Source organism: Alligator mississippiensis, chromosome 3 (assembly GCF_030867095.1).
Source record: "Alligator mississippiensis isolate rAllMis1 chromosome 3, rAllMis1, whole genome shotgun sequence".
Classification (NCBI taxonomy): Eukaryota; Metazoa; Chordata; order Crocodylia; family Alligatoridae; genus Alligator; species Alligator mississippiensis.
Genome location: NC_081826.1, coordinates 291767727 through 291781241, shown reverse-complemented (window position 1 = coordinate 291781241; position 13515 = coordinate 291767727). Strand labels below are relative to the sequence as shown.

General features: G+C 48.8%; 1 protein-coding gene across 2 annotated transcripts in view; it reads right to left on the bottom strand.

The window, feature by feature from the left end:
* Positions 1 to 13515, bottom strand: part of PSTPIP2 (proline-serine-threonine phosphatase interacting protein 2) — a 62647-nt gene that overhangs the window by 22748 nt on the left and 26384 nt on the right. For both annotated transcript variants that reach the window (XM_019495842.2, XM_014593939.3), the window contains exons 2-3: positions 5244 to 5344; positions 1765 to 1842 (exon numbers count right to left, since the gene is read on the bottom strand). In XM_019495842.2, coding sequence (XP_019351387.1) covers positions 1765 to 1842; positions 5244 to 5344 — 179 coding nt within the window. The remainder of the gene's footprint in view (positions 1 to 1764; positions 1843 to 5243; positions 5345 to 13515) is intronic.

Below are 13515 nucleotides of genomic sequence, written 5' to 3'. Positions count from 1 at the left end.
CGTACTTATTTCTACCACCGCACATGTCTGCCAACCAACAGAGCAGGGCAGGATATCTCATTTAGCTCACATTTGTGATCATTTGCTTATGGCAACACTTCAGGGCCCCAACCCAGGTCTGGGTCCAGTGGTGCTAGTCACCGCACCTATACACAGCCAGAGGCAGCAATCTCCTGAGGGCAGGGGCTGTTTAAAAACATGAGGAATTTGTAATCCCCTTTTCACAAATGAGGAAGTCTGGTACTTCCTGTTCTGCTACAACTTTGACATCTGGAGGTAGGAGCTGAAGTAACTATAAGCTGTCAACAGCAAGCAAGGCAGGTTCTCTAGCACAGCGGTTCTCAACCTTTTTTGTCCCAGGACCCATTTGTAAGCATGGCAGTCCAGACCCAGTGCCCCTCTCTCCTGACCCGCTGCGCAGTATGTGGGGTGGGGAGAGTGAGGCTCTTGCAGGCTGGGACTCTGCCAGCCTGCAAGGGAAAAGCCACGGTTTCCTGCGTTTTTCTGCTTTAAAGACAAATCCATTTTTAAAGTTTACAGAAACCCATTTTTAAAGTGTGTTCGGTACCCTTTCATACGCTCTTGCAACCCACAGGTTGAGAAACGCTGCTCTAGCAGACAAAGCATCCAGAGACGTGAGTCCTATCCTCGTTTTGCTGCGGGGCGCGGACCAAAACACCTTGCTTCTGTGTGCTGGTGGTTTCCTCAGCTGGTAAGCAGACAGATTGCTTCCTACTTCTTCTGGGAAGCACTTTGGCAGCTACCTATGAATAGCTCTTGAAGAAGTAAGTTTTACTATTCTGTGCTTCGGGACAATTTTCCTGGGTGGAAGTGGCCTTCCCAGTGACCATGGAGAAGGATGAACGCTCTACGAGAACAGCACAGGGGTCGCATGATGCATGCATGTTGTTTCAATCAGGTGATTGGAAACGAGTGGGAGGATGATTTCTTCCCATTAATGTTATAACGCTGCCCTTAAGGCAATGCATGGAATGGGGTTTCATACTAAACTGGAAACAAGCTCACAGCCAGCATCAAAACCTGATGGACAAACTACGTGTATAAAGTAGAGAACGGGCTGCAGAGCTGATAGTCGAGGACACCGAGTCCGAGACCACAGCTGAGAGAGACTAGCCCAGCTCCATGTCCACCTAGAGATCTCTACGGGCTAGGCCTCCAGTTCAGCCGGTTCCCTGCAAGGGTCTGCTTGGGGACAATTAGCAGCCCTATGTGCCAAACAGCTTAACTGCAGAGAGACAAAAGTTCAGCTCCAAGCTCACCTTACTTTTCGGTTCAGGGAAGTAACAGGACTTCCCCAAGACCTAGCCGAAATGGAGGAAGAGAACCCACGTTTCATGCCTCATTTCACTGCTTTTAGCTGCTCACCCATAGGATCTTGTCCCAGCTTCCATGAAGCAGCAAGGTGTGGTGAGTTTCTGGGTAGCCAGAAGTTATTTTTCTGGCAGGTCAAATTTTGGAGATTCCAAATAAATGGCCAGGAAGGACAGACTTCCCGCACGGCACTCATTCACAAGACATCCGTTGTAAAACATCTCTTTTTTCCTCCTGTAACCTCGTTCCCAAATTTTGATACCACTGTAATTGCCACTTCCTGCTTTTACACCACTGTACCAGACCTCCTTATTCAAAATAAAGGTGTTTTTCTTATGACCTCCTTATTCAAAGTAAAGGTATTTTTCTTATGACCTCCTTATTCAAAGTAAAGGTATTTTTTCTTAGAAGTGCACAGGAGTTTAGACTTACTTCAGCTCTGTCTGCCCACATGGCTTCTTCCTTGACAAGTTAATGAGCTCTTTGCCATATTTTTCTTCTATGATTGCCCTGTTTTAGGAAGAAAAGTGAAAGATTTCACATGCAGTGCAGAGTCTGAGAGTAGTTTGCTGTAAGAGTCAGGGTTGCACCACGTTTTCCAGTGTGACACCATTCCCATATACAAACAGAAAGAAATCTTCTAAATCAAGGCCACTGGTTGCAAATACTCATCTTAAAAGGTCGTAGTTAAGGTTGTGGGTAGCTAGTCTGGGACCTGTCTGGTGTGACCACAAGTGGTCTTAACAACCCTGATCTGTTCTATAGAGGCAAGGGAGGATCCTGGCCCTTATGTGATAGGATCAAATTGATTTTGATCAAAAATGAAGCTGAATTTCAACTCTCCGCCCAGTTTTTAGTCCAGCTGGAACATGGTTAGTCCAAAAGTAATGGCTGGAATAACGATGTTACTACTTACCCAATGGTCTTTAAATCAAACAGAGCTCTTCCTGCTGTCTATTTGGTATGAGAGCCTGGGCCCCCTCATTACTGATGTTTCCAGTGACTAAAATCAAACACTTCCATAGCAGATGACACCATGGAGATCTGTGCCCATTCTGCGCCCACAGACTAACTGACATAGAAACTACCTGGTCGGGTGATGTAACAGGGACAACCTGGGTGACTTTGGGCCTGGAACATGAGTGGCCATGTAACACTGGCCTTGCCAATTCATACCTTGGGCTCCACACGCAAGTCCTTCTCATGCAAAGGCACATCCTACATCACTTGGAGACAAGAATCTGTGTTTGCATCTCATGGAAACACAGCACTTGCCACAATCTAACGGGAGACTGCCACGAATGGCTGCAACCTCTAAAAGGAGTCGTGTGACCCAGAGTAACATACACTGATCTGCTGATCTGCATCATGAATGCATGCACTAGGGCATAGTTTCTCAACCTGTGGTACACGTACCCCTTGGGGTACACGAGACACAGGCAGGGGGTATGCAGATACCCCAAAATGCTCTCTCCCGCACCCTCTTTTCCTCGCTCTCTTGCCCTCTTTTCCTCTCAAAACTATGGCAAAAAATTTGGTGCACCATACACTGAGCGGTGCTTTAAATTTCCCAGTAATAATTTGGCGTGCCGCGCTTTGCATGGCGCTGGGTTCAGCCCTCCTAGCTTTGGGCAACATCACCTCTAGCCCAGGTACATGCTTGAGTTGTGCACCCCTGGTATAAAAGGTGGCAACCCTACCCACACCAGAGCAGACATCTGTCATATCACACCATTATATACACAGCTCTTCTTCCAACACATAGCACACATTAGTCTGTAGATATAAAATGCCCTGGAAAGTTGAGTGTTGGGGTACTTATTACAATTTTCAGAAGTTAGGGGGTACTTGCTACTTAAAAGGTTGAGAAACACTGCACTAGGGCAAAGCCCTTGGCAGACTTGCCATCCTTGGCTCGTGTTGCAGAGGGCAGGTTGGTCCTTTACTCCCATTGATTCAGAGAACAGGGGCCTGGCCTGCCCCTCTATAAGTCAGTATTTTAAGTAACAGCTCTTTAAGGAGCAACAGGAAAATCATTTGCAACCAGCCCACAAGGGAAAAGCCAGAGTTTCCCACATTTCTCTCCTTTAAAGGAGAATCCATTTTTAGTTTTTTGATCCATTTTGTTCACAGCCCTTTCATATATTCTTGCGACCCACTTTTGGGTCATGACCCACAGGCTGAGAAATGCTGTTCTAAGGGACCTTTGAAAGGGAAAGCAGAAGTGCTAAGGACGGGCATTTCTTCCCAATGCTCCCAGTTACAGAAAAAATGCCTGAGCCATCAACCACATTCTGTGGTTGTCCGCCGCTCAACTAGCTGCTCCAGGACACACTAGCACTTCCCAAGGAAGCACTCCTTTCTCAACTCATGGGAGAGAAAAATTCAGGTTGTTCAAGTCCGTTGGTTAACCTGGACATTTCTAATTGTCACAGTGCAATATAGAAACTTACAGTCTTTTTTAAACAGATGCAAATCGGCTGAGAAGCCGGCAGCTATTTATAAAGTGTTGCCTCCCAGAGGTGTGATCTAAAAAAATCTTTGTGGTATTTAGTAACTACTTGAGCTTACTTTAGAAACAAAAGCCTGAACAGTCAATCCACTACATCCGTAGCTTCTGCAACTGTACAGCAGCCAAACTATATCTGAAGGGGGTATGGACACAGGGGGCCACATTTTGGAGCCAACTGCAGGATGGACAAAGCAGAAGCCACAGATTTGTGTTCAGGAGACTCTTGAAACTTTTGCAATCTCCTCCCAAAGAGAAAGCACCAGTGAAAACCTGTCACACCTCTGGTAGCAAATATAAAAGGGTCAGAACTATAGCAGGATTTCTGCTTGCTGGAGTTTTGTTGAGGGGCGTCTGCCTCGCCAGAGCTGTCAGGTCTAACAGTGGATTGTAGAAAAAGGTGAAATGCTGACCAAGACGGTGGTCTAGAGCTTGGGACACTCAGCTGGGACTTAGGAGACTTGACACAAACTCCTGCTTCACCCTTAACCTCCCATGCAACCCTGGACAGATTACTGCAACTGTAAGATCAAAAGGACCAAGGTCTGCCCAAGTCACTGGGCAGCATGGCTAGGGTATGCCCATTTATTCATAGATGTTAGGGTTGGAAGGGACTTCAATACGTCATCGAGTCTGACCCCCTGCCCTGAGCAGGAAACAGCACTTTATAGATTTCATAGACATTAGGGCTGGAAGGGACCTTGGAAGATCAAGTCCAGCCCCTGCCCTTTGGGCAGGAAGTCAGCTAGGGCCAAAGGATCCCAGCAAGATTATGCCCATGGCCAACTTGACCCACTGAAGCAACCTTCAGTGCAAGTCTAGAGCAGGATTTGAACTTCCACCTTCAGACCAGTAGCAAAGCACCTTAATTCTGCTGGATCTGCGTAACGTGGAATAACACCACCTCCGCAAGGCAGGGAAGTGCTAGGATAAATACGCTAGTGATTCTGAGACTGCCAGCTACCACCGTATTATCCATAGTACTTATGGCTTCCATTATAATCTTGAACTTCCTGCTACAAAAGCTTCCAAATGTCCTAAATAGGCATTACCAGTACATGACAACTGTAAAAGCTCATGTTAGGCTTGGTAGCTGACACGGACTGTCTCCCCATCCAACAACCTGAAGGTACTGAGCGCAAGACAATGAATGCAAAGCACACAGCCCCCATGCCACACTGGAAAGACAGCGTAAAAACACTTTCCTCCTAGGTCACTTTGGAAGATTTTTACACCTATGGGTTAATATTTAACACCCTCCCTCCCCCGCAAAAAAAAACCCTAAACAAATAAAAATACCCCAGAGAAACCAAATTAGGAAGAACAGGAACCAGTGGTAATAACTATTTATTGCTTCTATTCCTGCTGATGATCCAATAGGTTTTCAAAAAAAGCTCCCTACCTTTCTTTCAGGAAGTCTTCATATTCTTTGCAGTTCTTCCGGCCGTCATTCAAATGTTGAATGATGATGTCATAGCCGGCTGTGCTCGTTAAATCTGTACTCTGTAAAACACAAATATGAACAATAAGGCCAAGCCACCTAAACATAGGTCACTGCCATTGTCACCTGTCATGGGCACGGAAGCAGTGTGTAGCCTTTATAATACACTGACACCTGTCTAAGACAAGACGGGTAAAACTGAAAACCTTTTCAAGCCAGAAGATGTCTATGGTGCCACCATGCCCAGGGGTAAGTCTAGGGAGAGGCACAGGCAATGCAGGGGTTGGTGCACGTTGAAGTGGTGACAGCTACGGTGAGAGAGGGAGTGGGCAAGTTTAGCAACTGGAGGAGGGGGCACTGCCCAGCTGGGGTGGTGCCCGGGGCCAGAGTAGAAATGCAGGGCCTGGCTGGGGGTGTGGGATGGAGCCACGGGCAGCTCGTCCAGGGGGAGGAGGTGGCTCCCTACCACTGCATGCACTCCAAGGGACAAGTCGGGCACCAGAGACGACCCATCGGGGGAGCATGGAGGGGGCACATGCCCCCCAGTTTTGCGCGTGGGGCAGGGGCAGATGTAGGCTGCCCACTGCAGGGCTCCCTGCCCTGATGCCCTCCCCCATGGGGGCCTCCGTGGCACAGCGGGCGGGACCTGGCACGGGAGGACGGAGCAGGGCAGGGAGGGTATCCTGCGCTGGGTCCAGGTGTGGGCACTGCATTGTAGGAAGGATGTAGAGAACTGAAGAGGCTGACGACAGGCAACAAAGATGTAAAGGGGTTATGAACACAAAATTCATATGAGGAAAGTTGCTCAAGGAAACAGGCATGCTTAGTTTGGAGAACAGGAGATGAAGAGAGGATGTGACAGCAGTTTCCAAATCTTTGAAAGGCTCCCAGAAAATAAGGTGGAAATACCATTCTTCATTGCCCCAAAGGGACATGAGACTGAGTTTAAACTACAAGAAAAAAAGGAAGTGGATTAAATCCTAGCAAAAATCTTTCTAACTGGAGGAACAGCAGGGCAACAGAAGAAAGGGCTCAGAGAAGTTGTGGAACTTTCTTCCCCTAAATGCGTTCAAGAAGCATCTGCTCGGGATGATTTGGGGGCAGCAAATCCTGTGTCTGGGCAGGGGTTTGGACTAAGCAACTCTTGAGGCCAAGTCCAACCCCACGAAGCAATCAAGCCTGGATCTTACAGAAAACCAGTGCAGTGCCAGGGACAATGGGACTCTGGTCCTGGGCGGGCTCTCTGGATGCTGCTGGAAATCTAACAGCCAGAACCATTCACATCTCATCAGGCGAAAGATCTATTTAGTCATCCTCCGTATTTACTGGGCTCCCATCACCCAAGAACCACCCTGATCCCTGAGAGGCAGAGAAGTGCTACTATCCCCATTTTACAGATGGGAAACTGAGGCATGGAGGGACTTAGGCCCTGCTATGCAAAGGTATTTAAATGCCCAAATGATTCATTTACTTTCAAACAAGAAATCTGTGGCAGAATAGATGTTACACCTGGTTCTACTTTGGCCCGGGCTAGCCTTCCCTAGTGTCTACCCAGAAGGCAGATGTAAAGATCATTCTGGTCCACCACTTTGACTGTGCTGCAGCTCTCTTCATATCCCTCCGACAGCATCATGCAAACTCTTGGTCTTCGCTTTCAAGGACTTTCCTACCCATCATCTTCGCCTTCCAGTCAGTTCCCATCTCCTGTTAGCCCATGATGCCCGACTATCACACACACACATGCACGGGCACTAAATTGTCAAGCCAATGCTTTCAGGCTCTCTCCCACGCTGCCCATCATGCTTGGAAGCAACCCCCCCATAAATCTCCCTAACACCACTTTGTTGCTCTCCTTCAAATCACTCCATAAAACTCACCGTTACCATGATGCTTATCAACCAACATGAAGCCCACGTTGCCTCCCCTGGGGACTGATACGTCTCACTGCTTCCCTGTGCTGCTCCCCCCTGCTCTCATCCCATACTCAGACTGCAAGCTCTTTGGGGCGCGGGCCATCCTTTTGCTCTGTGTTTGCACAGGGGTTATCACAAAGATATCCTGGTCAAAGACTGGAGCCCTTAGCTTACAATAATGCAAATAATACAGCGCTAACCCAGTGGTTCTCAACCAGGAGGCCATGATGGCCAGATAGATTTGGCCCTGAGCAGCTGTTGCACACGTGGACTCCTCCTGCATTAGGGCTCTCTGATCAGCTTAAAACAGACAGAAATCAAACACAGGCCATGACAAAGCCTCCACATTAACTCTCCAAACCAGCAGTCTAAACACGCAGAGCTAGAGACACAATATCCGAGGGCCCCGGCACACATTCAGATTAAAGCTGAGTAGAGAAACCAGTTATAAAGTTGTTCCACATTTTCAGCTGCTGATTTTGTAACTAATTGGCTCGTTTTATGGCTGGATAGGCATTTTTATGGCATAATAATTACTTACGCATGTGTGCAATCTAAATTTATTGTGCACTTAACCAGTTCATTGCATAATATAGGTAATGTTTGGCAGGGGCCCCAAATTCAATAAGGGGTTTTTTGGTTTTAAATCTGGTCAAAAGTCACTATAGCAGTTCTCAAAAAAAATAACACGCTGCGCAGTACGTCTGCTTGAAACTCTTCAGCGCTGCTCAGCGCCAACTGAGTTAGAAGCCCGGTCCGACAGAAGAGACTTGACGTGCTGCAAGGCAGGAGAGGAAAATAATATAATAATAATTGGGGGCTGGACTCGATGATCCTCCGGGGTCCCTTCCAGCCCAAATGTCTATGAAATATGGATTTAAGGCTGGGTAATTCAAAGAGACATTTTGCCCAATCGGGTCCAACTGCCCCTTTCAATGCAGGATGGTTTTTTCACGGCCACTCTATGCCTCTAAAGCACTTTCCTTGAGGAAACACGTGGAGCATGCTGCAATAGTTCGGTGGTTCTCCACTGGAGATGCCACCACAGTCAGAAAGCTGTGCAGAAGTGCCCTGACTCTCAAAAGGATGGGAGCCTCACCCCTGTGTAGCAGGCTGCAGGCTTGCAGGGGCTACAACCCAGCTGCAGGCAGGCAAAAGTGATTGCAGGCTGCCTAGGAGAACTAGGTCAGCTAGGAAGGATCATTAGCTGGCACAGAGGAAATTAAAAGGGCTCCCAGGGAAGGGAGCTGGGAGACAGATGAGAGACTGAGAGGCATCAGGCTACCGGCAGCAGAATCAAGCCAGGGTACTCTCTCCGGGTCTGGGAGCTGTAAGGGTCGAAGTGGCAGCACTGAGCCAGGAAACTCGCTCCAAAGGCAGAGAAGGAAGACTGCAGGGCTGAGAGAAACCGGAGTCACCATCTCATGGTCTGGAAAAATATCCTAGGTCGTGAGTTAACCCTTTATTGACTGCATTTGTGTTTGCTGCCTCATTCCTGATTTATGTTCGATGGTAATTCCTGCGAGGCAAGTGTGGCCAGGAAATGTGCTGAGTTTTAAAGACTGTTTGAGCTGACCTGCCCTACAAGAAAGTATGCAAGCTACCTCTGGATGCAAAAACCACCCAGAAGGTCCCTGGCAGAGGAGGCAACTCTACCCATCTCTCTTACTTCTGCGCACACATGCCCATCACACTGCACAATGCCTACTTAATTATGGGAATAGACACGGCAATACACCTTTCTATCCACTCCATCCAGAAGTTAACCACAAAGCCTGTCCCAGTTTTCTTCCCCCTACTGCTTACCTTTGTAACAAGCTCCTGTATATCAGTTAAGTGCATAAAACACTTCTGCCCCACTGTCTGTTTTGCAGTGACTGTGCTCTGTTCAAGTGCCTGGTCTATGAAACTGAGGAGAAGCTGCCATTGTCAAAGCCGCTACAGCAGCCCTGAACAAGGAGATCCCTTAAGGTCAACGCGGCTAAAGGAAGCATAATGTTTTTCAAGAAACAAGGTAACAGGCCTTACTGAGGCATGAAAATCTTAGTGGAGGCAGCTCCTGCTCTCGAGGAGCAGCACGTACGCAGAAGGACTGTTCCGGGGTACTTATAGAAAATACGCTGCGGAAAGGAAGCAGCAGCAGACGTAGCTGCGCAATACAAAGAAAGGAAACAGTAGCCAAAGCCAAAGAGGAAGCTTGAAGTGAAAAAGAGGAATTGTGTCAGGCCTGGGAGATTCAGGAAATGGTTCAAAACCAAGGCCCCAATAGAAGATTGTTGGAGGGAGAGTGAGGGAAAGGACAGCAGAGACATTTCTAAGGGGTTCCCACAGACGTGCAAGAACCAAGACAAAGAAATAGGAGAAGTGGCAGCAGCAGCATCCATGCCCACAGAGGATTTCAGCACTGGGAACTTAACCAGGCTGTGGTGAAGAGATGAAAACTGGTGGTAGCTGGAGCACGTGGGATCCGGTGTATAGTGCGATAGCAGTGCAGCTGGAAGGAGGACGCTGAGATCAGGGATCAGCATATAGCTAAGGACAATACAAGGTCCAGGGACCCTGAAAGCAGATCCCCAGTTCCACCCACTCCAGCCACGTGGTGCAAAGGAGACGCCTGCTCCTTGTGGCACTCAACTGCAGGCTGACTTGGACTTGCAGTGAAGACGAATGGTAGCAAGTAGCAGAACAAGGAGCAATACTCTCAAGTTGCAGCACAGGAAGTTTAGGATAGATATTAGGGAATACTTTCACATTAGGAGGGTAGTAAAGCACTGGAACAGGTTACCCAGAGAGGATATCGAATCTCCATCCTTAGAGGTTTTTAAGACCCAGGTAAACAAAGCCTTATCTGGGATAACGGAGTTGGGGATGCTCCTGCTTTGAGCAGAGGGTTGGACTAGGTGACTTCCTGAGGTCCCTTCCAGCCCTGATTTTCTATGGACGGGTGTAGACGAAACTAAGAGGCATCACACGAGACATGTTTAAGTGTGGCTCTGGCTAGCAGAGTGCCAAGGCAGCAGGGGCTCTGCCTGGCACAGGACAGGGAATGAGCCAGCTGCAGAAGACATTTGATAAAGCGGCTGCAAGAGTTGGTATCAACACGCCTCTTGTTGTTAACACCATTTTTGCCTCAGCTGGGACAAAGCATGCAACCAGAACAACGCAAAGCTGACAAAGCCTAAGTCAGGCAGATCTGGGATGGGTCAGACTTCAGAAACCTGCGCTTCAGGCACATATTTAGAGAACAAAGGGTGCAGGATGCCTCCTGCCCCACTGGCTGCCTTCACCTGGGGGAGGACTGCAAGCAGACGGAGGAGCACAAGGCATGGCACTGGACAGGCCTCCCCAAAAAGCAAAGGCGAGAGTAAACTAGGACCAACCTCCTCCTCCAGCACCGAGGTTAGCCCACATGGCCTTGCTCTACCAGCATCAGGCTCAGAGCCAACTCAGGCAAGCTCTCCAGCACGAGGACCCCTGGCTGGTTCTCCAAGGACGCCCCCATGTTCCTCCCTCTCCCCAACACACACAGCCCCTTTCCTTTGGCTTCTTCATGCCTCACTCCCCCTTTAATACAGCCACAGTCTTAAAAATAAACAGCTGTATGCACACCTCTCTCTCGAATGCAGCTACTCCTTTGTACAACTCTAACAGGGGCCAAGTGCTCTCCAGAGCCGCCACGCATCACAGGAGCCCCCTCCACCAGCCCCACTTTCCACCAGCGCCAACCACGCTACTGTGCCAAAGCCCCGTTACATTGTCCCAGGCCCTCTTCCTGTAGGGACATCATCGTTTTCACAGCACGTTTCCTAGTGCTTTGCCCAGTCTGAAGACATCCTAAGAGACAGCATTTCCAGCACTCAGCTGTGAAGGGGTGGGAGACCTTATTCCCAGTTCTGGTGTCAAATCTACACTGCATCTCCTTCCACTTGTCTAAGAAGATACAGAAGAGCCAAAAAAATAATAATCCCCTCCTTTAGACTCATAGAAAGTTAGGGTATGAAGGGACCTCAGGAGATCATCTAGTCCAACCCACTGCTCATAGCAGAACCAGCCCCAACTAGACCATCCCAGCCAAAGCACTGTCTAGCAGGGTCTTAAAAGCCTCCAACGATGGAGATTGCACCATCTCTCTGGGTAACTTGCCCCAGTGTTTTACTACCCACCTAGTGAGAAAATTCTTCCTAATATCCAACCCAAACTTCCCTTGCTGCAACTTGAGACCACTGCTCCTTGTTCTGCCACCAACCACCACTGAGAATAGCTTAGCTCCATCCTCTTTTGACCCCCGCTTCAGGTGGCTGAAAGTTGCTATTAAGGTTGTTTTCTTGATACTTAACCTATTCCAACCAGAGGTTTCTCCACAAATAACTGCTACATTCAAAAGATCTCTTCCCAAAACAAGCCAGTCACAAAATCAGGCCTCTATTGAAAACATGTGATCAGCTTCCTGAGATTGTCAAACACTCCTGCGAAAGAGAAAGCATGAGTTAAATTGAAACTAATACTCATGACAGCTGCAAAACTCAGGGATGTCCTAACTTGGCTTTCTAGAGAGGATCTAGGGGAAAACCCAGATACCTGCAGTCACCACTCAAACAACGCATGGGTGTTGGACAGCCTCGGGGCAGGCCCTGCACCTCCGACATCAGGCCAGCGGAGAACCAGTACAAGTCCCGCTGTAGCATCAATTGGCGCTCATGTAGTACGTGCAACTGAGATATCCTTGCTCCAAATGACTGACCACTGAAGCTGGTTGGGAATCTCCCAAGCCAGTGATTTTCCAACAGCAAATGCCTTTTCCCATTAGGAAAATCCAAGGCTATCTCCTCACCTGTCCGCTCAGACATTGTTTTTTCCAGGGTCAGCAATCAAGAGCCTGCAGGCCAGACCCAGCCCACAAAAGAGATTGAATGCAGCATGCAGTGGGATGCTTTCTGTGGCTTGTGTGGTCCACTCCTCCGCCGTGTGCCACCAATCCCTTCCCTGGCACCCAAGCCACCTTTTACCACGCCACCCCTCCCTGCTTTGCGCTGAGCCCTGCTCCCTTGCTACTGCAGCCTGCATGAGAGACTAGCCCTGGGCACGCAGCAGGGAGGGCCGGGGTGCTGCAGAGCGTATTGGCAGCCCACGGCGATGGCTGCATCCCAAGCAGCGACCTGCTGGTCTCAGTCCCTGGTCTTGCCAGGCTCCCTTTGTGCCCGCCACGGGGTTTGCAGGAGGCGACTGTGCCAACTCTACTTCCCCTTCCACAAGTCTCTCCCTTAGAGCAGATTGCCCTCCCTATAAAATATTTCCTGACTTAGGATCAAAGAAGAACTGGGAAACAATATTTTTTCCCCCTTACAGGAAGGGGGTTCCATGTTGGAGACCAACTTTGGAAACCAACTGTTGTAGACCAACTTTGATCTCCAACATAAGAGTCCAGGTACGTGGGACTCAAGGTGAGTCAAGACCCAACAAGAACAGCCCTACAACTGCAAGCAGATGAGACACGCACGGCTCTTTATCATGCAGGTTTGTCATCCAGCCCATCGGGAGCTGGAACATGGACAGGATCATTCAGCTGAGATTTCTCCTGCCTCTCTGATGCCTGTCGGATATGCACAGAGGCAGCGAACCATACCAAGAGACCTGTGCTTCTCCAGTAGGAGGCTGACCCATGGCTTACATCCCTGAAACCCATCACCTTGCCCCACATTTCCCTCCTGAGCCAAGGCTCGTTATTCCAGCCCGCTAATCACATTCGACTCCGTTACCACTGCAGTTCAGTTCCCCTCTCCCCTTACCCCCAGTATCCAAATGTTATCAAGCAGTTTCAAAGTGCCTGCTTCCATTACATAAGCAGAGGACAAATGGGTTCTGCAAATGTTGCAACGCCAACATCAAGCACCGAAGTGGGTCTGACTTACAATCGACGGGACAAACTCAGTCTTTATGTGACCTCACTAACGTCATGGAGAACCTGGCCTGGTATGGCCCGATTCCAACCACGAGAGCTGGGGATGGTCCTGCTTTGAGCAGGGGGTTGGACTAGATGACTTCCTGAGGTCCCTTCCAACCCTAACTTTCTATGGGCGTGCGTAGATGAAACCAAGAGGCATCACACAAGACATGAAGTGTGGTTCTCTCTAGCACAAACTCAATATTAAAATCATGCGAAAGAGAGCAAGCACGGGCACATTCACTGCAGAGGCAGGAGATAAAACAAGCCTTTCCCACACAGCCTGGATATTCAGGATTATCTCCCATCTCTCTTCCTGCTGGTGCCCAAGTATAAGGCATTAAATGAAAAAAATTATTCCCACAAAATACAGTCCGTC